Source organism: Triticum aestivum, chromosome 1D (assembly GCF_018294505.1).
Source record: "Triticum aestivum cultivar Chinese Spring chromosome 1D, IWGSC CS RefSeq v2.1, whole genome shotgun sequence".
NCBI lineage: Eukaryota > Viridiplantae > Streptophyta > Magnoliopsida > Poales > Poaceae > Triticum > Triticum aestivum.
In genome coordinates, this window is record NC_057796.1 from 286248105 (window position 1) to 286274633 (window position 26529).

General features: G+C 54.1%; 1 protein-coding gene and 1 pseudogene across 1 annotated transcript; one reads left to right on the forward strand and one right to left on the reverse strand.

The window, feature by feature from the left end:
- The first annotated feature begins 8182 nt into the window (after positions 1 to 8182).
- LOC123158943 (probable WRKY transcription factor 3) lies at positions 8183 to 22322 on the forward strand (annotated as a pseudogene).
- A 534-nt stretch (positions 22323 to 22856) lies between these two features.
- Positions 22857 to 26139, reverse strand: LOC123181508 (uncharacterized). The gene is made up of 3 exons (XM_044593782.1): positions 25729 to 26139; positions 25566 to 25650; positions 22857 to 23353 (listed from the first exon to the last, which is right to left on the reverse strand). The coding sequence occupies exons 1-3, from the start codon at positions 26022 to 26024 to the stop codon at positions 23264 to 23266; spliced, it is 471 nt and encodes a 156-aa protein (XP_044449717.1). The 5' UTR covers positions 26025 to 26139; the 3' UTR covers positions 22857 to 23263.
- Between the last annotated feature and the right edge of the window lie 390 nt (positions 26140 to 26529).

Sequence of the window (26529 nt, forward strand, 5' to 3'; positions counted from 1 at the left end):
AAAAGCGACGGACTGCATAATAAAGGTCCATATCACAAGTGGCAATATAAAGCAGCGTTCTTTCGCATTAAGATTTTGTGCATCCAACCCTGAAAGCGCATGGCAACCTCTGCTTCCCTCTACGAAGGGCCTATCTTTTACTTTTATCTTCTACCTTATGCAAGAGTCATGGTGATCTTCACCTTTCCTTTTTACATTTTATCCTTTGGCAAGCACAGTGTGTTGGAAAGATCCTGATATGTATATATATATATATCTAATTGGATGTAAGTTGGCATGAACTATTATTGTTGACATTACCCTTGAGGTAAAAGGTTGGGAGGCGGAACTATAAGCCCCTATCTTTCTCTGTGTTCGACTAAAACTCCGTAACCACAAGTATTGCGTGAGTGTTAGCAATTGTGAAAGACTAAATGATAGTTGAGTATGTGGACTTGCTGAAAAGCTCTGACATAGACTCTTTCCGATGTTATGATAAATTGCAATTGCTCCAATGACTGAGATTATAGTTTGTTGGTTCTCATGAAGTTTCTGATTCATACTTGACATTGTGAATAGATTATTACTTGAGCATAATAAATCATATGACAATATCCATATATGTTGCTGTTATAAGAATGATCATGATGCCCTCATGTCCGTATTTTATTTTATCGACACCTCCACCTCTAAACATGTGGACATATTTATCGTTATCGGCTTTCGCTTGAGGACAAGCGAGGTCTAAGCTTGGGGGAGTTGATACGTCCATTTTGCATCATGCTTTTATATCGATATTTATTGCATTATGGGCTGTTATTACACATTATGTCACAATACTTCTGCCTATTCTCTCTTATTTTACAAGGTTTACATAAGGAGGGAGAATACCGACAACTGGAATTCTGGGCTGGAAAAGGAGCAAATATTAGAGACCTATTCTGCACAACTCCAACAGTCATGAAAATCCACGAAAGTTGTTTTTGGAAATAATAAAAAATACTGAGCGGAAGAAATACCAGAGGGGGCCCGCACCTTGGCCACGAGGGTGGGGGGCGCGCCCTACCCCCCTGGGCGCGCCCCCTGCCTCGTGGGCCCCCTGTTGGCCCTCCGGTGCCCATCTTCAGCTATATGAAGTCTTTCGTCCGAAGAAAAATCATAAGAAAGCTTTCGGGACGAGACTCTGCTGCCACGAGGCGGAACCTTGGCGGAACCAATCTAGGGCTCCGGCGGAGCTGTTCTGCCGGGGACACTTCCCTCCGGGAGGGGGAAATCATCGCCATTGTCATCACCAACGCTCCTCTCATCGAGAGAGGTCCAATCTCCATCAACATCTTCACCAGCACCATCTCCTCTCAAACCCTAGTTCATCTCTTGTATCCAATTCGTGTCTCAAAGTCTGGGATTGGTACTTGTAGGTTGCTAGTAGTGTTGATTACTCCTTGTAGTTGATGCTAGTTGGTTTATTTGGTGGAAGATCATATGTTCAGATCCTTTATGCATATTAATACTCCTCTGATTATGAACATGAATATGCTTTGTGAGTACTTACGTTTGTTCCTGAGGACATGGGAGAAGTCTTGCTATTAGTAGTCATGTGAATTTGGTATTCGTTCGATATTTTGATGAGATGTATGTTGTCTCTCCTCTAGTGGTGTTATGTGAACGTCGACTACATGACACTTCACCATTATTTGGGCCTAGAGGAAGGCATTGGGAAGTAATAAGTAGATGATGGGTTGCTAGAGTGACAGAAGCTTAAACCCTAGTTTATGCGTTGCTTCGTAAGGGGCTGATTTGGATCCATATGTTTCATGCTATGGTTAGGTTTACCTTAATACTTCTTTTGTAGTTGCGGATGCTTGCAATAGGAGTTAATCATAAGTGGGATGCTTGTCCAAGTAAGGACAGCACCCAAGCACCGGTCCACCCACATATCAAATTATCAAAGTACCGAACGCGAATCATATGAACGTGATGAAAACTAGCTTGACGATAATTCCCATGTGTCCTCGGGAGTGCTTTTATCTATATAAGAGTTTGTCCAGGCTTGTCCTTTGCTACAAAAAGGATGACACCTTCCTGCACTTTATTTACTTTTGTTACTTGTTGCTCGTTACAAATTATCTTATCACAAAACTATCTGTTACCTATAATTTCAGTGCTTGCAGAGAATACCTTGCTGAAAACCGCTTATCATTTCCTTCTGCTCCTCGTTGGGTTCGACACTCTTACTTATCGAAAGGACTACGATAGATCCCCTATACTTGTGGGTCATCACAACGCCGGTCTTCCCCCGCTGCCGCCACCACCAAGAAGGAATGACGACCACCATCAAGACGAGGGGGCTGGGGGCTTCCAGGAGCCGCGCGCTATCGCCTACATCTTGGGAGGAGCCAGGCCCCAGCCTCGCAGCGTATCTTCAAACAGTTTGCTCGTGAAGTGAATGCAGTCCTCCCCAAGCTTGAAGCCACGCGCCCGCTCAGGTGGTCCCAGTGCGCCATCACCTTCAACTTGGCAGATCAGCTCAAGTGTGCAGCCACCGCTGGCGCCCTCCCGATGCTTTGCTCACCAGTTATCAGCAATGTGCAAGTCACCAAGACGCTCATCGACGGTGGCGCGGGGCTCAACGTCCTGTCCGTCGACACGTTCGACAACCTCCAAGTGCCATATGACCAGCTTTAGCCTACCAAGCCCTTCTCAGGAGTGACCGACGGCTCCACCACACCGATAGGGCAGGTCCGCCTCACTGTCACCTTCGGAGAACGCAAGAACTACCGCACCGAGCTCATCGACTTCGACGTCGCGCACATCCGTCTGCCATACAACACTATCCTAGGGTATCCATCCCTGGCCAAGTTCATGGCAGTGACCCACCACGTCTACAACGTCCTCAAGATGTCGGGAAGCGGCGGAATCATCACAGTCCCATGCGAAGAAAGAGACGCGGTGTGCTCCCTCGAGAGCGCCTTTCAAGCTGCAGCAATTGATGACCCCGACAGCAAAGGCGAGTGCCCTCCAGAGGCCATCCCCAAGAAGAAGAAGCAGCTGCGTCGCGTCGGGCCTCAGGAGGGCGGCAACGCAGCTGGAGCCTCGTCAGGATCAGCGCCCGCTCCAGGGGCGCCTCCCTCCATCGCATAGGAAGGCGCGCCCGGCGCCCTCCTCGGGCAGGGCTCGGGGGCTCTCTCTTTGAGGGCCTCAGACCTTGCCCACATCATGAGGGAGGCGCTCGGGCACCACTTGGAGGCGTGCTTCATGGCACGTTTCCCTCAGGAGAACACAGCGCCAGGAGCGCCCACAGCTCAGGAGTTCATCACCAAGACCACTCAGGAACTACAAGACGCAAGGGCCATGCACGGAGACCGCTGCTCGCGAGGCGCAGCTCCCCATCCAGGCGAGGATGCCGGGCTACGCGTCTGGATCGACGTCCCAGGGCTCAACAGGGCCGCTTCTCGGGAGCTTTTTTGGCCTTCGCACGTGGGCTGGTGCGAGGGTCCGCCGCACAGCTATGTTCGCATGCCTTTTGGCTTGCCGAGCATGTCGTTCATCTACCAGCGCAACTTGCGGCGCACCTTGGTGACTCAGGAGGCCAGGCACCGCGCCGTCCTGGCAGAGACGTAGACGGTCCTCAAGGAACCACCTGAGCCCCCAGAGCCTCCCGAGGCTCAGGACCCTGGTGGCTCGTGAGGGGCGACCTCGTCCCCGCGTGCCTTCGGCTACTTCGACATCTCTTCGTCAACAAAACCAGGTGACATTTTCCAAGTTCATTCAGCTGGGAGCGCCCCTCGGGCTGCATCATTCCCAGGCCGCGTGGGTCCGTCCCTGTGGCATGTATCCCTTCTGCTTATGTCTTTAGCTTACCTTGCTGGGGGCGCCCCTCGGGCTGCATCATCCCCAAGCCGCTCGGGCCTGACCCGAGTGGCATGTATCTTTCCGCATTTACCCAAGCTGATCTGCCTTTCATGCTTAACCTATCCATGACTGTCGCCTGCTCGACTATCACCTCCCCCGGGGGCTACTCACACAGGCACGACGCTGGTGCATGGGTCCGTCCCTGCCACGTCGACAAACCTGAGTGGTCGAGCTCTGGCTCGCGGCACGCTCCGCGCATGTCACCTCACCAGGCCCTCAGTGCCTCCATTTCTTCGCAGAGCAACCAGTGGCAGGCTGGCAACCATAACGGCAAACCGTGTTTCTCCTTATGCTGGTTCGCAGGGATCTCGTGAGGAGGATAGCAGGCGGCACCGCGAGCTTCCTCTTCTCCCGTGCAATTCGCTTGTGCGTTAAAAGGGGGGCTCCTGAGCATCGCGACTCAGGAGCTCTTACTGGCTCTCCAGCCCTCACCCCTGACCTTGACCACGTCATCGCGACCTGGCATACCAGCGGCGGCTGAGCTCGCTCGAGGGCCGGGACCTGAGGACGTAGAGCACTAAGGAGAGCACGGGAGGAGGGAGACTCGTATGGGCCCGACCTAGCAATGCTGCGGAAGCTTGCGCGCCAGCCTGGCGCATCGCAAGGAATCGACCCCAAACCGCCAAGATAAATCTCGCGCTCAGATTGACTGATTGATGGAGCCTAAGGGTCACGCACGCCGCAGCCCCGTTGCGGCCATGTCGCCTCCCTTTCTTGTCTTACTATGGCTGCTTGAGCGCTAAAGGGGACCTCCTGAGCATCGCGCCTTAGGGGCTCTTACTGGACCTCGGGCAGCACACCTCCCGGCCTTGACCACGGCACGCGACCTAGCATACCAGCGACGGTTGTAGCCTGCCTGGGGACCGGGACCTGTCAGCGTAGAGCAACAAGCTATCGCGAGGATGGAAAGGGGAGACCGAGCCTTAACAGGACATGCGTTCGCAAATTTTCATAACAAGGAAGACGTACACAAAAGACATTACAGACCCTTTACACGCCCCCACGGGGTACTCCATGATTCTTCGCAGGGAACAAAAGACGAAAACTTAGAGGAATCCTATCTACACCCTCCCGTGGTGGACGCCATCATCAACAGTGGGCCACGGGAGGCCGGCGCCAACCCCATCCAGATCAGCGGTGGCGGCGGCTGGACGCCGCAGCCCGGCTCCGGGCGCGACGAGAGCTCGGGGGGACGTAGCTGTCGTCGCTCGTCTCCGGAGTCTCGTAGAGCTCGGGAGAACCGCTGGACTCCCAAGGGCTGCTGCTGGAGTAGCCACGAGCGGAGCGCGCGTCATCCCGGCGCTCCCCTCCAGGGCAACACTCCAGGCGGCGGCCCTCCGCGTCGAAGACCTTGAAGAAAAGCGTGGAGGCGCCGTCATACTCGAAGTGGATCGCGAGGGTGCCTCTCGCACGGCAAACCCGCGCGACCTCACCCCAGCCGCGGGTCATGAAGATCTTGCCGGTGAGGACCGCTTCGATCTCTGCTCCGGTCGCCGGAGCGTTGTAGTTAGAATGCTGCAGCCAGAGCTCGAGGGCCCCCCTCGGCGGCATCACGTCAGAGAAGAACCGCGGGAAGTGGATCCAAGAGCTTGGGGGCATCGGCGCCCATAGCACAAGCTCGCGCGAAGAATCCGCGGCTTGGACTCCGGGAGCAACAGCGCGAGCCGCCATCGCACGGCGACCGCGGACGCGGCGCGGGCGACGCCACTCGTCGCTCCTTCCTCCTGAGCCCTCGGCTCGGGCGTACAAGGGTAGCAGGTACCCTGGATGAGGCCGCTCGCACCAGGGCCTCGTTACCACCTGCATCGCCGCTTCGTCACGACGGTGAACCGGCCTCTTCTTCGGCGGGAGCGGCCCTGGATCATCGCGGGGAACTTTTCCTTTCTCTTCAGCGGAAAACCTTCGGATCGGCACCATTGTTGCTAGCATAGGAGCAAGGAGGGAGAAGCAAGCGAACCGCGAAGGAATGGGCGACAGGGGCTCTGCCCCCTCCCCATTTATAGCAGAAGAAGGCCAACCGGCGCCTCCCACGATCACAGGTAATGATGATTTTCCTTGCATGTCGCAGGGACTTGTCAAGTCGAGCAGTTGCCGAGGCAGCGTGGGGAAGCGGAGACGCCCACGTCCAATCAACCGCCACGCGTCGACCGAGGCCGCAGGCTTTTGGGGCCCGCGGCGCTCCGCGCTTGACCTTTGGTTCGCCTCGAAGCCAAGCCCGAGCGCGCCTTGGGCCCGGGGGCTATTGTCGGCGTTCTGGGAAAGGGGGTCCCTAGACTTGCCTGCCTGCGGCCCACGGCGTGGCTATGATGGCAGGCCTGTACGGCCCATCTTCATCAGCGAGACACTCAAGACCCTCGCGAGGGGCCAAGCCTCGCGAGGCAGACGACCCAAGACCTCCTCAGGACCGGCTTCATCAGGCAGACTCACGAGGAGCGGAGATATCAAGGCAGGGCGAACCTCGTGAGGCTCTCATGACGTGAGCCATGACGATCAAGACCAGGCGGGCGCCAGCGCGTGCAGCGTCCTTGTTTCCTCTTCGGTGCTAAGGAGGCAAGCGCAGGCGCGGAGTACCGAGGCATCAGGCAAAGGTTTCCATATCGGTGCAACGAGACCAAGACCAGCAGGACGGCAGGACGGAGGTCACCGTGGAGCCCAAGACGGCGTCACCACCAAAGCCTTTTGCAGGCGAAGACCGCTTTTGTCAGGATAAGCTGTACTAGTTTTCCCCTTTCAAATTAGCCGTTGTTGGCTCCCTTCCCGCTCGATATTTGGGGAGAGGACCAGGGCCTCTATATAAGTAGAACTAGCCACCACAGTAGGGGTAACCAATCGGACCCTGAGCTAACCCTAGTCATACCCAAGCACAAGAACACCTCAACCTCAGGAGGCTATTCTTCCCCTTGTACTGTTCATCATCAGCCCAAGAGGCAATCCATCCACCACCACACCGGAGTAGGGTATTACACCACAACGGTGGCCCGAACCAGTATAAATCTTGTGTCTTTGTGTTGTGAGTTCTTCGAGTTCGTCCACGAGATCTTAGCGAGCTAGGGCGTAGATCGGTAGGGAGGAAATCTCCGCGCGCACCCCAGTGTTCGAACCTTGAGGGTTTTGCCAGAACCCGAGATCCGACAGCGCTGCTGCTATATAGCAGCAGTGCCTTATTTTAAAACACGCTGCTGATAAGATTCTGTGTATAGGCTTTTCCCTAGTAGTGTGCAGTGTAAAACCCTACTCCTGCTTTGTGGTGGATTGGCCTCGAGGGGCTGAGGATGAACTAGTACAGTGGGAGAACAACCTCCGGAGGAGAGGAGTTCTTGGGCTCGGATGAGCTGGTGAGGGAAAGGATGGTCTGTATGATCCGTCCCCTCCGTCGGTGGTGACTAGGTCCTATTTATAGTGTCCTTGGTACTCTTCCAAAATGTAGGCGGGAAGGGATCCCACAACGGCCAAATTCGAAGGGGGACAGCTAGTACATGGTATCCTGACAAAAGTAGTCTTCGCCTGCAAAAGCCTCTGGTCGTGACGCCGTGGTGGGCTTGGCGATGACCTCCGTCCTGCCGTCCTAGCGGTCTTGGTCTTGTTGCACCGGAATGAAAACATTTGGCTGATTCCTCGGGACTCCGCGTCTGCGCTTACCTCCTTAGTACCAAGGAGGAAACTGGTACACTGCGCCCGCTGGCGCCCGCTTGGCCTTGGTCATCATGGCTCACGTCATCTGGACCTCACGAGGTGAGCCTTGCATAGAGATCTCCGTTCCTCGGGAGCCAGCTTGAGGAGGCCACCCCTTGTGGAGGTCTTGGTGTCGTCCGCCTTGCGAGGCTTGGCCCCTCGCGAGGGTCTTGAGTTCTTGATGTCGAAGCTGGGCCATACTAGGCCGTCGATGGAGCCACGCCGTGGGCCGCAGGCAGGCAAGTCTGGGTATCCCCGTTCCCAGAACACCGACAGTAGCCCCCGGGCCCAAGGCGCGCTCGAACTTGGCTTCGGGGCGAAGCCAAAGGGCAAGTGCGGAGCGCTGCGGGCCCTAACTGCCTGCTGCCTCGGTCGACGCATGGCGATTGATGGGACGTGGGTGTCTCCGCTTCCCCACGCTGCCTCGGCAACTGTTCGACTTGACGAGACCCTGCTGCATGCATAGAAAACCATCATTGCGTGCGATCATGGAGGCCGGCGGTTGGCCTCCCTCTGGCTATAAATGAGGGGAGGGGCAGAACCCCCTTCGCTCATCTCCATCTTCTCGACACCCGCACCTTCTTCTTCCTCCTTGCCTTACCGTCTTGTCGTAGTTCCCATGACGTCGATCCGGATATTCTCTGCGGCGGAGAAGGGAAAAGCCCCTCGGGAGGGGCCAGAGCCACTTCCGCCAAAGAAAAGGTTTGGTCGCCCTTGCGACGCTGGTGAAAGGCGGGAGGTGACGCGGCCCTGGTACGAGCGGCCGCCGCCTGGCTTCCCACCCCCTTTGTATGCCCGTGCGCAAGGCTCCGGAGAGGGCGACATCGCCCAGCGCAGCATGGGCCGTGGCCATGGTGGCCAAACTGAGGCTGCGTGGCCAACCGGCCGGCGAACCCACGCCGAGGGCACCTCGCGCGTGTTCGTGGTGTGGGCGGCAATGCCACCACGCACGTGGATTCGGTTCCTGCAGTTCTTCGCCGAGGAGATGCCGCCGAGGGGGCCGCTTGAGCTGCGGCTGCAGCACACCGGGTGCTGCAGTCTAGCCACGGGGGCGGAGGTCGAGGTCGTCCCCGCGGGCAAAATCTTCATGACCCGAGGATGGGGCAAGGTCGCCCGCGCCTGCCGCCCGGAGGGAGCCCTCGCCATCCATTTCGAGTATGACAGCGCCTGCACGCTGTTCTTCAAGGTCTTCGACGAGGAGTGCTGCCCCGGGGAAGCAGCCTGTGCGACACGGCTGCGGGCGCCGAGGCCGCCTCCGGACTCGCTGACAGATCCTCCAGCAGCAGCGACGACTCCTGGGAGTCCAGTGACTCTCCCGAGCCTAGCGATTCTCCGGAGTCGAGTGACGACAACTATGTGCTACCGAGCTCTCGCTGTGCCCGGAGCACGGCAGCGGCATCCGCTCGGCGTCGTCGGTGATGCCCAGCAACCGGGGTTCCTTGAAGCTTCCTTCTTTTGTTTCCCTTCGAGGAATCGAGACAAACCCCGTAGGGGTATGTAAAAAATTGTAATGCTTTTGCTCTGATGTTTGCTACTCCTAGTATAAGGTTGCAGTTGTGTGTCTCGCTTCGGCATTGTTCCCCTTTTCGTTCTCGCGGTAGTTTAGCGCCCTACGCCGGAAGGTCCTAGTCTCCAGGAAGGCTTCGGCCGTCACTGGTATGCCAGGTCGCGATGCCATGGTCAAGGCCAGGAGGTGAGTGGCCCGAGGTCCGGTAAGAGCTCCTGAGGCGCGATGCTCGAGAGGTCCCCCTTGGCGTGCAAGCAGCTCCCTGGAGGCCGAAAAGGAAAGCAGCATTGCCGAGCGAGATTGCAAGAGCCGAAATTCTGGGCAGCAGGTTCACGCTGATATGTATAGGCGACTTATCTTAATGAGCCTGTGGTGATTCCCTTGCGCGGTGCTTAATTTTGCTTTAGCGGTGACGCTTCCAGGTAGGGCTCACGCCGGCTTCCCCTTTCCCCGCTCATCTGAGTGCTCTACGTCCTCGAGTCCTGACCCTTGAGCGAGGCTCAGCCGCCGCTGGTATGCCAGGTCGCGATGCCGTGGTCAAGGCCAGGGGGTGAGGGCTAGAGAGTCTGTAGGAGCTCCTAAGGCACGGTGCTCAGGAGCCCTCCTTTAACGTGCGAGTGAGTTGCGTGAAAAAAGGACGGCCGGCGGTGCCGCCTGCAGCCTAACTCCAGGGATGCCTGCGGGTTAGTCTGAGAGGAGAGCATAACTCGTAAGCGCGCTTGCTGTCCTGTCACTGATCTTTCCACAAGAAGATGAAGGCACTGAGGATCTGGTGAGGTGACGTGCGCGGGGCAGGCCGCGAGCCAGGCCTCGATCTCTCAGATTTGTCAGCATTGCAGGGACGGACCCGAGCACAAGCGCCGTGCCAGCATGTGTAGCCCCCGGTGCGGGATGAGCAAGAGGCCGGTCAGCAACGCGGGAGGCCGCGAAGGGCGACAAACAACAGGCAGGTGGTTGATAACCTAAATCATCTCATGGGTAGAGTAGAGCTAGTTCTAATAGATGCAAAACGATACATGCCACAGGGACAGACCCATGCGGCTTGGGGATGATGCAGCCCAAGGGGCGCCCCCAACTGAGCAAATCACAGATGCAAAAGGATACATGCCGCAGGGACAGGCACATGCGGTCTGGGGATAATGTAGCCCGAGGGGCGCCCCCAACTGAACAAACCAGAAGATGTCACCTGTTGGAGATATGCCCTAGAGGCAATCATGTACGATGATATTTCCTATGTGTTTATGAATAAATATAGTCCTTGGACATTATCAATGATGTGTATCAGCAAGTACGCGACTTGTTTGTGGGACTATCCATTGTATGATGACTGTCCTAAAAGGTCCCTAGTCGAAAGGGCTGTGTGGACGCGCAGCCGATCGACTAGACTAGCATATGACACGGTCGATGGCTCGGTCTCACTAGCCATGGAGCATTGGGTGCTAACCGGATAATATGGACTCGGAAAGGCCTGGTCGGATTCGACGTAGCCGGATCCGAGTCGGACAGACCCAACTATGAGACGCAACGATATGTCATCTGCGAGTCTCTAGTACAACATACATTCTATGTCCTAAGACCTGAGCTGACGCATGTACTCGGGATGGTGACAGACTTGCTTTGGGCCGACCAAACGCTACTCCGTAACTGGGTAGTTACAAAGGTAGGTTTCGGGTTTATCCAGACCCATGCTGCGAGACGTGGTCGAGCAAGATGGGATTTGCCCCTCCGATCAGGAGAGATATACTCTGGGCCCCTCGTGTGATCCGACCAAGATAAGCATGGCCATGCGATTAGGATTATGAGATAATCCGGTTTATGGTCGGCATCACTGGAACGAGAAAGAGGTCGGGCTAGCACAAGGATGACAATCTCGCCTTGAGCCAGACAACATATATCGTGTGACAAAGGGAACAGAAGTGTGACATGTTGTACAAGTTCGCCTAACTAGCTTCATAGTCTGCTTGGTGTTCGGCATGCCTTGCTAGAGGCCGCTACCAACCGTGCAGTTCGGAGGTGATCCGAACTGCAACCAAGCCGGCTTGAACCTAAGGGGTTGCGCGCTTAAGGGAAGGAACCTACGAGGTCGGATCCGAAGGCACTGGTCGGATGTGATCCGAGCTGTATTCGGATTGTGGCCGAGTAGACTTGTGGGCTTTAGGGTCCATGCGAGGCCCAAGTGTTGAGCCCGTGACGGACGCCTATATAAAGTGGAGGTGCGGCACACTCATGCGGTTGATCGCTTCGGCGCTGTCACGAGGGTCAGCATGTGTTGTGAATATACACATCCGCTCGCCGCTGGTTGTGTGATCGGACCTAGCAGTCCGCCGCACGATGTTCCTCCTGCATGCGCGGATACCGTTAGTGGCGGTGCACTTGCGCCACTCCAGCGAACCTGTATGTGGGAACCGATGACCGGCTGTTCGAGGGAGATCGCACGAGGAGGAGACGATCCACGCGGACGCGCTGCCCCAACTCTTCTTCCGCTGCACGACACTGCGCGTCTAGTGGTAACGAACTGTGATCCATCTCCCATAGCATGTTCTTGGTTGTTCTGTGCGTAGGAAAATTTTAATTTACAGTCGACGCACCCTACCGTAGATCCCAACATCACCTGGCACCATTGCTGAAGGGATGTTGAAGTAGCTGGAGACACGTGCTGAAGAAGTCGCTCCTCATGAGCCACCTAGGTCCTGAACCTCGGGAGGCTCCAGAGGCCCGGGAGGCTCGTGAAGAACTGTCGCCATTTCCATCAGGACCACCTGGTGCCTGGCCTCCTGAGCCGCCAGGACGCTCCGCATGTGGCACTGGAACGTAACAGCCGCGTTCGGCAAGCCAAAAGGCATGCGAACATAGCTGTGAGGGGGACCCTCGCACCGGCCAGCTCGCGATGGCCAGAAGCGCTCCTGAGATGCGGCCCTGTTGAGCCCAAGGATGTTGACGCAGGCGCGCAGCTCGCTGTCCTCGCCAGGACAAGGAGCCGAACCGGGTGGTGGGCGGAGGTCGCCGCGCATGGCTCTCGCCTCTTGAAGCTCCTCGGTTGCCTTAGCGATGAATTCTTGAGCACCTGGCACCCCGCGCCTTGTGCCCTCCTGGTGAAAGCGCGCGCTGAAGCACGCCTCCACGTGGTGCCCGAGCGCCTTCCTCGTGACGCTGGCTAGGTCAGAGGCCCTCCAGAGGAGAGCCCTCGAGCCCAGCCTAAGGGGGCGCCGGGCGTGCCTTCCTATGTGAGGGAGGGAGGCGCCCCGGCAGTGGGCGCAGGTCCTGAGGTGGTGCCGCTGGACACACCGCTCTCCTGAGGTTCTTGGCGAAGCAGCTGCTTCTTCTTCTTGGGGACGGCCTCAGGAGGGTAGATGGTGCCCTCGTCGTCTGGGTTCTCGACTGCCGCAGCCTGGTAGGCGCGCTCAAGAGAGCACACCGCATCCTTCTCTTCGCAGGCCACCGTGATGATGTCGCGGCTCCCGGGCATTTTGAGGACATTGTAACCATGATGAGTCATTGCCATGAATTTGGCTAGGGCCGGATACCCAAGGATGGCGTTGTATGGGAGACAGATGTGGGCGACGTCGAAGTCGATGAGCTCTGTGCGGTAGTTGTCGCGCTTGCCGAAGGTGACAGGGAGGCGGATCTGCCCTATCGGGGTGGTGGAGCCGTCGGTCACCCCTGAGAAAGGCTTGGTGGGCTGCAGTTGGTCATAGGGCACTTGGAGGCGGTCAAACGTCTCGATGGAAAGAACATTGAGCCCCGCGTCACCATCGATGAGAGTCTTGGTGACGAGGACGTTGCTGATGGTAGGCGAGCAGAGCATTGGGAGAGCGTCGGCAGTTTCAGCGCACTTGAGCTGGTCGGACGAGTTGAAGGTGATGGTGCACTTGGACCACCTAAGCGGACGCGTAGCCTCGATCTTGGGGAGGGCCACGTTCACGTCATGAGCAAACTGCTTGAAGATGCAATGCGAGGCTGGGGCCTGGGCGCCGCCTAGGATGCAAGCGACGGCTCGAGGCTCCTGGAAGCCCCCAGCCCCCTCGTCCTGGTGGTGGTTGTCGTTCCTTCTTGGTGGTGGTGGCAGCGGAGGGAGCCCAGCGTTGCCCTGAGGGCGGTCCTCGCGAGGCTGATCCCTCCAGGGGCCCTCGCGAGGCTGGCCCTGCCAGCGATCCTCACGAGGCTGGTCGCACCACTCCTGGCGGGGGCCGCGGTCTCCCAGCGTCCTCCACTTCGGCCTCCTCCGCAGTCGTAGCCTCGATCGTTGCGCTCGGGGCGACGACCGAGGCGCCCGTCGCGGATGGCCCTGAGCTCCTGACAGTCGTTGGTGTTGTGGTTGTGCACGTTGTGGAAGACATAGAACGGGCGGCTGCTCTTGGATGAATCCGGGTGATCGCAGTCGCGCTTCATCTCTGGTTCGGCCGCGAGCACGGCTGCCCCCTTGCGCTTCACGTCCTTGGCCTTCTTGTCCTCTGGGTCGGCCTCCGGGAGCTCGAGGAGGGAGAGGCGTCCTTCCTCAGCTCTTGCGCACTTGGTCGCCATGTTGAACATCTCCATGGCCGTGCACAGGTCCTCGTGTATGGCGAGCTCTTCCTTCATCTTGACGTCACAGACGCCATCAGTGAATGCGGAGATGATGGCCTCGTCCGACACCTTGGGGATCTTGAGAGGAACGCTGTTGAAGCACTGGATGTACTTATGCAGGGTCTCTTCTGGCTGCAGCTTGATGCGCCGCAGGTCACCCGCAGCCGGCGGGCAGTCGCGAGTGCCCTGGAAGTTGGCGACGAAACGCTCTTGCATTTCGTCCCAGGAGGAGATCGATCCCGCGGGCAGGTTCAGGAGCCACGAGCGCGCACCATCCTTGAGGGCCATTGGAAACCAGTTCACCATAACCTTCTCGTCGCTGTTGGCCGCCTCGATGCTCAGCTCGTAGAGCTGCAGGAACTCAGCAGGGTCGGGGGTGTCGTCGTAGCGTGGAGGCAGGTCGGGCTTGAACTTCTCCAGCCAGACGATGCTGCGTAGCTCGGGAGTGAAGGCGCGGCAGCCTGCTGTGGTCACAGGAGCCCGTCGTGGAGGTGGAGCTTGATCTTGGAGCTCGCGCGTCACCGCCATAGGCGGCGCGCGGTCTTGACGCGGCGGCGCTGGAAGCGCACGCGCCTCTCCTTGCGCCCGTTGGACCACCTGGCAGCTTTCTTCTTCGCGCGCCGGCACCCTGCGTGACGGGTCGCGCCGCGGGGCCTCGCGCCTTGGTCCGAGGGCGATGTCTTGACGAGGGGGCGGTGGAGGAGGTGCTCCGTGGGCTACATCACCCGCCGCAGGCGGTGGGTGAGGTAGCGAAAGAGACGATGCAGGAGAGCCCCCGGCAGCGCTGACGAGCTCGGCGATGCGGTCCAGCCAGTCTTCGTAGAGGTCGTCGACGGGGCGATAGCACAGGAGCTCACGCACCATAAGCAACGCAGCCTGCGCGTTCGCCGGGCCGTGACGAGCGTGGGACGACGAACCAGCCGGAGTCAGCGATGGGGTGGCGGTGCACCCATCACACCGCACAGAGGGGTGCAGCGACGAAGCTTGTTGCTCATGCCCCGCTGGGCCGGTGGCAGCGTTGGCGGCAGGCGATGGAGTCCGACGCGGAGGCCCACCAGCAGGCGCCGTCTGGGCGACGCGAACCGGAAGGGCGGCCCGACGCTCAGCACGGGCTCGGCGAGCGTCAGCCATGGAAGCAGTGGAGCGCTGGCGAGTCGACCGGCGAAAGAGAGGCTCCGACGCACCCCTACCTGGCGCGTCAAATGTCGGATTTCAGGTTCGCAGACCCTTGAGAGGTTCGAACTTTGGGGTGCGTGCAAAGAACTTGTCCTCCCCAGTCTGCTTGCTCGCTAACCTCGCGGCCTAGCTCGACGAATCGAATGGAAAAGAGACACGACAGTTTCCCAGGTTCGGGCCACCTTGCGGTGTAAAACCCTACTCCTGCTTTGTGATGGATTGGCCTCGAGGGGCTGAGGATGAACTAGTACAGTGGGAGAACAACCTCCGGAGGAGAGGAGTTCTTGGGCTCGGATGAGCTGGTGAGGGAAAGGATGGTCTTAATGATCCCTCCGTCGGTGGTGGCTAGGTCCTATTTATAGTGGCCTTGGTCCTCTTCCCAAATGTAGGCGGGAAGGGATCCCACAACGGCCAAATTCAAAGGGGGCGGCTAGTACATGCTATCCTGACAAAAATAGTCTTCGCCTGCAAAAGCCTTTGGTCGTGACGCCGTGGTGGGCTCGGTGATGACCTCCATCCTGCCGTCCTGGCGGTCTTGGTCTTGTTGCACCAGAATGGAAACCTTTGGCTGATTCCTCGAGACTCCGCGTCTGCGCTTGCCTCCTTAGTACCAAAGAGGAAACTAGTGTTGGAAATATGCCCTAGAGGCAATAATAAAATGGTTATTATTATATTTCCTTGTTCATGATAATTGTCTATTGTTCATGCTATAATTGTGTTATCCGGAAATTGTAATACATGTGTGAATACATAGACCACAACATGTCCCTAGTGAGCCTCTAGTTGACTAGCTCGTTGATCAACAGATAGTCATGGTTTCCTGACTATGGACATTGGATGTCATTGATAACGGGATCACATCATTAGGAGAATGATGTGATGGACAAGACCCAATCCTAAGCATAGCACAAGATCGTGTAGTTCGTTTGCTAGAGCTTTTCCAAATGTCAAGTATCATTTCCTTAGACCATGAGATTGTGCAACTCCCGGATACCATAGGAGTGCTTTGGGTGTGCCAAACGTCACAACGTAACTGGGTGGCTATAAAGGTGCACTACGGGTATCTCCAAAAGTGTCTGTTGGGTTGGCACGAATCGAGACTGGGATTTGTCACTTCGTATGACGGAGAAGTATCTCTGGGCCCACTCGGTAATGCATCATCATAATGAGCTCAATGTGACCAAGTGTTTGTTCACGGGATCATGCATTACGGTACGAGTAAAGTGACTTGCCAGTAACGAGATTGAACAAGGTATTGGGATACCGACGACCGAATCTCGGGCAAGTAACGTACCGATTGACAAAGGGAATTGTATACGGGATTGATTGAATCCTCGACATCGTGGTTCATCCGATGAGATCATCGTGGAACATGTGGGAGCCGACATGGGTATCCAGATCCCGCTGTTGGTTATTGACCGGAGAGTCGTCTCGGTCATGTCTGCATGTCTCCCGAACCCGTAGGGTCTACACACTTAAGGTTCGGTGATGCTAGGGTTATAGAGATACTAGTATGCGGTAACCCGAAAGTTGTTCGAAGTCCCGGATGAGATCGCGGACGTCACGATGAGTTCCGGAATGGTCCGGAGGTGAAGAATTATATGTAGGAAGTCCAGTTTCGGCCACCGGGAAAGTTTCGGGGGTCACCGGTATTATACCGGGACCACCGGAAGGGTCCCGGGGGTCCACCGGGTGGGGCCACCTATCCCGGAGGGCCCCATGGGCTGAAGTGGGTAAGGGAACCAGCCCCTGGTGCGCCCCCCTTGGGGCTCCCCTGCGCCTAGGGTTGGAAACCCTAGGGGTGGGGGGGGGCGCTCCACTTGACTTGGGGGGCAAGTCCCCCCCCTTGGCCGTCGCCCCCCCCTTTGAGATGGGATCTCTGGGGGCCGACGCCCCCCTGGACCCCTATATAAAGAGGGGGGAGGGAGGGCAGCCGCACCCAAGCCCCTGGCGCCTCCCTCTCCCTCCCGTGACACCTCTCCCTCTCGCTGAGCTTGGCGAAGCCCTGCCGAGATCCCCGCTGCTTCCACCATCACGCCGTCGTGCTGCTGGATCTCCATCAACCTCTCCCTCCCCCTTGCTGGATCAAGAAGGAGGAGACGTCTTCCCAACCGTACGTGTGTTGAACGCGGAGGTGCCGTCCGTTCGGCGCTCGGTCATCGGTGATTTGGATCACGACGAGTACGACTCCATCAACCCCGTTCACTTGAACGCTTCCGCTCGCGATCTACAAGGGTATGTAGATGCACTCTTTTCCCTCTCGTTGCTAGAAGACTCCATAGATTGTTCTTGGTGATGCGTAGAATTTTTTTAATTTCTGCAACGATCTCCAACAACTAGTACACTGCGCCCGCTGGCGCCCGCCTGGCCTTGGTCGTCATGGCTCACATCATCTGGACCTCATGAGGTGAGCCTTGCATAGAGATCTCCGCTCCTCGGGAGCCAGCCTGAGGAGGCCGCCCCTTGTGGAGGTCTTGGTGTCGTCCGCCTCGCGAGGCTTGGCCCCTCGCGAGGGTCTTGAGTTGTTGATGTCGAAGCTGGGTCGTACCAGGCTGTCGATGGAGCCACGCCGTGGGCCGCAGGCAGGCAAGTCTAGGTACCCACGTTCCTAGAACACCGACAAACCCTTACCCTGGGGCATTGATGGAGGGCCTTCTTCCTTGGGTGCTCGCTCGGTGATCGTAAGAAGTTCAAGCACACCATGGAAGTGTGCTCGAACTTCAGCAGCGTCGATGACATGCGCAAGAAGGCCCATGCTGTGATGAAGAAGGCTACGCCAGACGAGCTAAAGACACTGATTCCGGACCCAGCCAAGGGCGCAATGTCAGTCGACATCCTGCGCTAGGCCATGAAGCAGGTGGACTCCGGCGATGCTGGACAGAGGGCAAGATGGGCCAAGTACAGGAAGTAAAAGGCGCCTCAAGACCAGCGTGCCGTGGCGTACTAGAGTAGGACGTTCGGGTCGTCAGAGGACGAGAACGATGAGGTGCGGATGGTGGTCAGGGCGTCGGCGGCAGGCGACCGTGCAAGACCCATCGTTCTTGACGAAGACGATGAGGAAGAAAATAAGATGGCTACGCCCCCTCGCCACTCGACATGACTCCAGGATTGCCGCGGCTAGACAAGAAAGTTTGTATCCCAACCCCGATGTAATCTGAAAATGACCTATGAACCCTAGAAGTCGTCGGTGCAGAATTGATCGATGGTTGTGTTTTATCCAATCCTCCACCCCCGATGTGTTCAATCCCCTCCTAACTCTTCAATCGCGTGCTCAAATCAAATCTAGCCCGAGTCGAAAGAATTAAATCTACAAAGAGGGCGTGGACTTACCGCCATGGCCGATGCGCTCCGTTGGAGGTCTGCAGTCGCTCCGGTGGTAGCCGTCGTCTTGGATCGTCATGCTGTCGCTTCGGTGGTTGCCGCCGCTGGTGTGAGTGGGAAGAGGGGAGAGCGTGGTGAGGAAGGGAGGTGAGGGTAATTTATGACGACGCTCCAGAAAACAATGCGACTTCTCGAGACCGCATCCACGCGTGCAACCGCCCACGCCCACGTGCCTAGGGTTGCACCGCTCGGGCCTGGCTCCACAAAAATGGTCGATTTGAGCGTTCCTCTGGATGCAGGACCAGAGGTGCTTTAATGTTCATGCTATGCAGGCCCAACAGTGAATACGGGTAACCAAACAGTCAATTTTCTTCCCGCGCGGACCTTGCTGGGTATGTGTGGGCTACCAAACGCATCCTTAATTTCACTATAAATTCATTCTAGCTAGCTTGTCGTTTACACATTGGAAATAAGAATCTTGTTGTGCTCCTTCCATGTTATTTATTTCATGGTGCCTCTCCACCTCTAGCCTAGCTAGTTACCTACCTAGTGTAGATATCCTAAAGCAAAGTTTATTTTGCTTCTCAGACTTTACTACTCCCTAAAACTATTGGTTTCCGTTCGGTTTTTCATTAATTAACTGGACAATTCTTTTTTGTTTAATTAATCGATGAGGCAATTCTTTTGCCTCCATTTAAAAAAAACTCCCTAAAACCATGACACTTATTTTGGAAAAAGAGCAGTTACTAACTTACTATATCCCTTTCAAAATGTAAGTCAGACATTTAGAAACTTTTTTTTGCTGTGAGACATTTATACACTCAACCGAATATGAAAAAATTACTCACATCCAAGACATCTTGTTGACATTATTGGATTTTCATCAATTATATAAGTATTTCTACATGAAATATGTTTGGTTACATATTTATGGTTAAAGCACCATCATTAAGACCATGCCTATGCCCTAATCGATTTATACTCCGTCCGATCCAAATTAATTGATGCTGGTTTAGTACAAAGTTAGTACAACTTTATACTAAACCAGCGTCAATTAATATGGACCTAAGGGGGTATTACATTTAAGATCAAGGAAATATAGTATTATAGTCGAAAATAGACGATGTCAATGTTTTTTTAATATCATGTTGCCTTTGTCTGGATTAGGCCATGTATATGATTAGCGTTGATTCGATCCTAGATAGGTAAAATTGCATGTATCATTGTTGTGTGGGGAACTCGTTAAGGCTCGTTAATATTTAAAGGTTAAAAATTGCTAAAAGAAATATGAAACAAATGGTGGAACATCACGCGAATGATATTAGATGATCCAATGGAGCGATTGCGTAAATATGCTTTTATGTGCGCTCGGCAAAGAAAAGGTTATTTTTCGTCCAGGGCACATTAAGCCGTACTTTTTAATCCCTCCATTAGATCATCTTACATTATAGTTCTAGTGTTACCGTATGTTTTTTTTTTCATAATTTTTGGGAACTTCCACACAGGCGAAACCACAAACGGGTTCCATGGTAACTAGTGATAGGAAATCCTCCTCGTGGTAAATTAATCCCAATTGTCACTAGCTTGACATTTTGTGTTAATTTCAGTTGGAGGACATGCATTTTTTTTAAAGATAGCTTAGTCCTTCCGTCCAAGTTAGTAATGCTTAATAAGTTTTTTTTTTTGGATTACTTTGGCCACCATTGATAATATTATATGTGCCGTGTGTGTGATATAAAAGTTATATCACTGGAAACTTCTTTCTAATACAAATTCGATTGTATACTTATTGTGGCATACATAGTCCTATATCATATATTATTGGTATGACTCTCATGGTCAAAATAGATCTTGAAATACATGTTAGCCCTTATAAACCCTGTCGGAGAGAATGCCACATATGCCATGTGGTAGCTGGAGGGCATGCATATGTGGCAGTAAATTCAGAAAGCTGCTGCATGCCCAGGATAGATCAATGCATCTCATTTCTACCACCTTCTTGCCGGCCAGCTTAACAAGCTGCTAGTGCTCGCCGAAACCCATGAAATGATTAAATGTGGCTGGAATCGGCGGGATACAAAAAGGCAAAAGAAAAGATAAAAGCTAGAGGAGGTAGTGAAATCGAGGGCCGGCGAGAGGTCCTTTTTGACAGAAAATGAAAAAGGAGATGGATCGATCGTCGCTGAAACGATAGTAGCCATCGATGGATGGATGATCGTCGATAGGGGGGTTGCTGATTTGGACCGTGCAAGACAAGACCACCGGAATGGCTGGCTCTATCAGTGAGCAGACATATGCAGTAGCCCGTTCGTTCAAATATTGTGATCACTTGATTAGATATAGTTACATGCATGCATGCTCCCTGGCGAACTAGTTACCGTGAATTTTATTATTGGATCTATATAAGTTGTCTCCTTTCTCGCCTGTATAATGGTAGCACCACCACCACCTTCGTCTTGCTTTGCCGCCGCTTTTCCTTACCAGTGTTAAAAGTCAGCCCCGGGTTTCCAGTTTCCACTCATTTGTAGTACTACATGTGTGTAGCTAGCTGGCTGTCCTCATGCACATATATACAATAAGCGCTCGCTCGGCTGACTCCTCTCTAAGAGGGAGTATGCATGCATGGTAGGTCACGGCGCTGCGCTTGCAGGCTGATCGATCATAACCTGCACCAGTGAATCAACACCGGAGTCAGCGACCGCGGCCGTCGGGTCGATCATGTGTGACCTGTTTTGGCTGTCGCCCGGCGAGCAAGGAGATCTCTCCGATGTCGTGAGAGCAAGCCTGCACCCGCCTCATCAGCTGCCAACCCCGGCTGCCGACGACGAGGAGGAGGAGGAGTACAGCTCGCTGCTGCTGGAAGGAGGAAGTGGTGGAGGCGGCCTGGTCGTCGGCCATGGCGATGAGCAGCTGGGGATGGTGGCCATGATGATGGGCGGCAACATTACCCGGCCTCCTTCGTCTGATCATCACGTGATCTCGCTGCATTCACCGCCGGCGACGACATATACGCGGCCGCATCCAGAGTCGCTGGCCGGGATGCTTCGTCGGCCGGGCATCGAGAGGGAAGGCGACATGGTGGTCGCGCCGCCGCCGGAGATAGGCGACCGTCTGCAGCACATGTCGATCGTCCATCACCATCGTGTACCAGCTGCAATGAAACCAAGGTTAACATATTCTCATCTGTCCAGTCTAGCTTCCACACGGCTCGATGGCACTACACTACTACGTGTTAAAACATGCCGTAATCGATGCTGCATGCGTGTGTGCAGGAAGAGCCAGTCGAAGAAGGTGGTGTGCATTCCGGCGCCGACGGCGGCGCCGGGGGCGAGCGGCCGGCATAGCACGAGCGGCGAGGTGGTGCCGTCGGACCTGTGGGCGTGGAGGAAGTACGGGCAGAAGCCCATCAAGGGGTCGCCGTACCCGAGGGGCTACTACCGCTGCAGCAGCTCCAAGGGGTGCCCGGCGAGGAAGCAGGTGGAGCGCAGCCGCACCGACCCCAACATGCTCGTCATCACCTACACCTCCGACCACAACCACCCGTGGCCGACCCAGCGCAACGCCCTCGCCGGATCAACCCGCCCCTCCTCCGCCGCCGCCACCGCCAAGATGGCCACCTCCTCTTCCTCTTCATTGGCGGTCGCGGCAGCTCGTAACAGTAGCAACACCAACGTCGACGTCGACTGTGCTGGTGCTCACCATCAGCTGAAGCAAGAGAGCGACCTGGACCTGTTCGCGGACATGGACGCCCTCAACGTCTTCTCCTCCATCGACAAGATCCAGGAAGATGACAGCAAGCAGCAGCTGTTTGATCCTTTCAGCTCCGGCTTCTGCGACTACATCTAATCCATTCATCTGCCTCTAGCGCTGAAGGCCACGAAATCGAGCAAGCAATCGACGGTTACACAGTCCTGATGATGAGACTTTTTACTTGTGTCAGCAGTAGCTTCTATGGGGGGCCTTTTTATGTTTACTTGAAGGAAAGAGCATGTCACTATAGTTAGCAACAAGATAACATGCAAGGCCAGATTCGAATGTACTTGTCGATGACAACTTGGTTAATTATACTGAACCTAGCTTAAGGTATATAGCTTACCAATGCATGCAGTTTTCACTCGCTTCTTGAAGCAATCTAATACTCCCTCCGTCCCGAAATAAATGTCACCGATTTAGAACAACTATGTACTAAATCAGACACTTATTTGTTTACTAACACGGCAACTGTTTCTGAATCTCTTGATCCATCACTTCAAGTTCCACCAATCTACTTTTTCATCATGATGATTGATGGCGAAATCCGGCCACGCCGCACTGTTAAAAAAGGTTAAAAAGAAAGATAAAAAGGAAAGGAGGAACATGCTGAAAGGAAAACCTGAGGCCCGAATGCGCAGATAAAAGCTCAGACGACAACAAGAATCTCATTACCACAATGCAAGCCCTGTTGCCCATAGTCTCTGATGAGACTGGACAATGCAATCCATTATATTCTAGTTTCATGCATAATTTTCTAGACCTATTGCAGCTCAAAAAGAGAACTTTCTGTATGGACAATAAACGATGCTCTTTATCCTTGGGTACACATGCATACTCAGATTCAATCTGCTCCCATAGCGTATCATGGCACAGAGTTGCCCAGTTACCAGCAAATACAACATTCACCATGCAGCCGAAAGCTTACCTTGACAGATGGTTTCACCAGTAAGATCTCCGAATCACAACCACAATATAAACAAAACGGTGAACTATGTGATTCGAGAAAACACAGCACAGAACAATGTCCTCTGAATTTCTACAATTGAACTCCAGGTCAAAACATTGGCATGTGAAGCTCACTGAATCTGAAGCTAGGATAAGGGACATAGAGTTTCCTTACTGGCAGCAGGTTGTCTATCATCACTATGGTGAGTCTTCTCCGTGTGCATAACAAAACACAGGGGAGCCTTTATCAACTGATTGTTTAGAAAACAAGTGGATGGTAGTACAATAAAATAATCATCGGCATCGGTGAAGAGATGGGAGCACAAAAATCTGATGGCAATGCATCAAAGGACAAATGTAACAAGATAACAGTTGGCAATCAGTATTCATTGATCAGATTCATGTGCCAATCCCCATCCTCCATCCATCCATTTCCTAGCCGCAGAAGTTGAGCTTCTTTATAACTTTGGCATAAGCTAAATGCACTAAAGCAGGCTTCCGAAGTCTTCGTTTTGCTTCCTTGGACTGCAAATTCAGAAGCACATCACAAGCAAATTCAAAGAAGAAATCCAATTGGAATCAAATGTACAACGACAGAACCTCAATGTATCAAGTTAAGTCCGTTTAACACCATAAACTATGAGCTTCAGGCCGTTTACCCCCCCCCCCCCCCCCCCCCCCAAGCCAAAACCTAATAAACCAGGTAATTATACCTCTCACCATGATTTATCGGCCAGTTTAGCTGATTAGACACCGGCTTAGCTCATCATCCTTGAAAACCATAATCGATGTGATACGGATGCCGCCGCCGGCACTCTCACAGCCCTACGTCCGCAGGAGGGAGGTGATCTCGTGCTTCACCGAGCACAGCCTCGTCGATGGCCCCCTATCAGTTGCCATGAGGGAGACTCTCCAAGACCTCCGCATTGACCTCGACAAGGAGGCGCTCTGCGGCTGCGCGTCAAGGACATTGCCGGACAGCTTAAACCTAGACTAGCTCGTCTACTGCTGCGGCCTATGTTGGCACAGCCCCGATAGCACCGGGTACTTCCAGCGACAAAAACAAATCAGAGCTGACGAGATGTGTACATACACAGCTAGCACACAGTGGCTGACTGATTTGTTCAGGACATCTACTGGTCGCCAATGGCTGAAGCTAGCTAGCAAAACGATCAAGCTGATCGATTCTAGTTGCCAGACGAAAACACACAAAACGCACGACACTCGAGGACTGGTGATTGCAACCTAGTGTCCGCCACAGGGATGCATGGCACACCGTCGCATGGAAGTCTAGCCAGTGCCTCCTCGAGTTAATGCGGGAGTACTTCGGGCTAAGGCGGCCCTGGTCGGCATCGGCCAAGTCGGATGCAGCCCAAACGAACTGGTCACACAGTGCGTCAACTGACTTCGTTGACCGGATCAAACGGTGTCTAATCTGCCAAACCGGTGCCTAATCCACTAAACCAGCTGAATAGCTGATCAATCATGGTTAGGAGGGTAATTACCCAGTTTAATTAGGTCAAGGGGCTAGATGTACCAAAAAAGATTGCTAGAATAGGACTTTTGGAGGATTATAACCCTTGGGAATTTTTCCTAAGTTGGTCATTTGATTTGTAGGAATGGATCCTATAGGAATTTTTCCTAAGGAATCATCTGTTCTACGTTCCACAGGAAATCTAGCATCCACTCCAACCTCTTTTTACAATTCTTTGTTTTTCCTGTGACACCAAACACTCTGGTATCCTATATCATTCGAGCAGGCATGCCACTCCATTCCTGTATTTTTTCTTGTTCCTGCGTTTTGAATTCATGTGAATCAAAGAGGCCCTTCGGGAGGGAAATGGTCCAGAGCTGATACTTTGAGGTGTTAAACAGACTTATCTCACATTTTATTGACATTCTTTTTTCCTTTGGAAAAGGATTGCTGAATTTTACGATTGACTATGTCAAAATAGTATAAGGTAAAGTGTAGCTTTTAAGTAACTTTACTGAAACGATTAACAGATGCTGTAGTTGCTAAGTTATACAGGAATGAAGAACTACTGATATTTACTAAGATGATCAACTAGATTAATTTGCCCTTGATCTCGGTGACAACTACACTTGGTATAGAAAGATCCGGAACAATCGTGGAAAGGCGAGCAGAGTATCCATCATATGCTTCCATTCTGTGATTTGAGAGACATGATACATCTATACAGCAGTAGTAATTCGAAAGTGTGGGAAGGATCGCCCTATGCGCTACAGCAGGCTAGCATTTGCTACTACTCCGTATTTACTAAGATGGTCCCTCGGTGGCAACTATACTTTGGTATAGATTGATCAGGAGCAACTGCGGAAAGAAAATCAGCTGTTATCCATCGTATGCTCGCGATTTGAGAGACATGATGCACAAAAGTTAAAAAAAAAATCACTAGGTGTTAGTTGTGCATTCTGCAACCGCCTTGCGCTTTTCTGACCAAAGTACATGCTTAAGCGCAATTATGTGCTAGGCATTTTGCTATCGCCTAGAGCCTAGGCGTGCCTTTTTTTAAACTATATTGATGCATCTATACGACAGTAGTAATTCGAATGTGCGGGAAGGATTGCGACGCCACAGCAGGCTAGCATTTGTAAGATTGAAAGGCATAGTTTGGTACCGTCATCAATTAGAAATACATGGATCTAGAGCAATTTAAGCAAAACGTGAGTACGTTGTGGAAAAGGAACTGCAACTAGCAGACGAAGAGCATCGCACCTTTTGATGTGCGTTGTGGCGCTTGCCGGCCCTCCACCTGCGGATCTGGCCGTCCTTCATCGTTCTGAAGCGGAACTTCATGGACCTGACACGCACACCACCATGAGATTCAGAAATGCAGGCAATACACTGGCGGTGAAGGGAGGGTGAGTTGGGAACCTACGAGGGGGCCTTCATCTTGTATTTCTTGACTTTGGAGATGGTGGGCGTGGTCGGCGCGCGGGACCTGCCCTTGATGGCGTAGTGGCGCAGCTGCATCGCCATCACCGGAGGCCGGACGATCGAAGCGGCTGCCGCCGAGTGGAACAGCGAGCCCATGATGGGCAGAGGCGCCTGGGTGTGGGAGTGGTCGCGGCGGAAGGGGAGGGAGGGCACGGGCGAGCGGGCATGGACGACGGTGGGGGAGGAGAGGAAGCGGCGGGCGAGGCCGGCGGCGGAGGAGCAGCACCACCGCCGCATCGTGCCGTGTTGTTGCGTGGCGGGCCTCAGCAAGCAGCTAGGGTTTCAGTTTGCTTCTCTCCCTCATCTGTGTCCATCTTGGAGCGTACTGAGAAGATAGCCCAGCCCAAGCTGGCGCCTACTACTCCAGCCCAGCCCATTTCACACCACTCGTGTTTTACTTTACAACACAATCGTTGAAACCTATTCGCCGCTCGTTGCGTCGAACTGTCGACGCAACGCACATGCCACACACAGGGAGCGAGGGATCTGGGCCGGCCCCTAGAGCGTGACCACAGTGGGAGTCAATCGGTTTTGGGAACCTTCTAGATGGTTCCCCAAAACCGGGTTTTTCTGTTTTTCTTTCTTCTATTGGGTTTTTCGTTTTTTATTTTCTGTTCCCAGAGCCTATTCGCCGCTCGTTGCGTTGAGATGGATGTGTGGCCACACGAAGAAGGATAGAGTCCGGAATGATGATATACGAGATAGAGTTGGGGTAGCACCAATTGAAGAGAAGCTTGTCCAA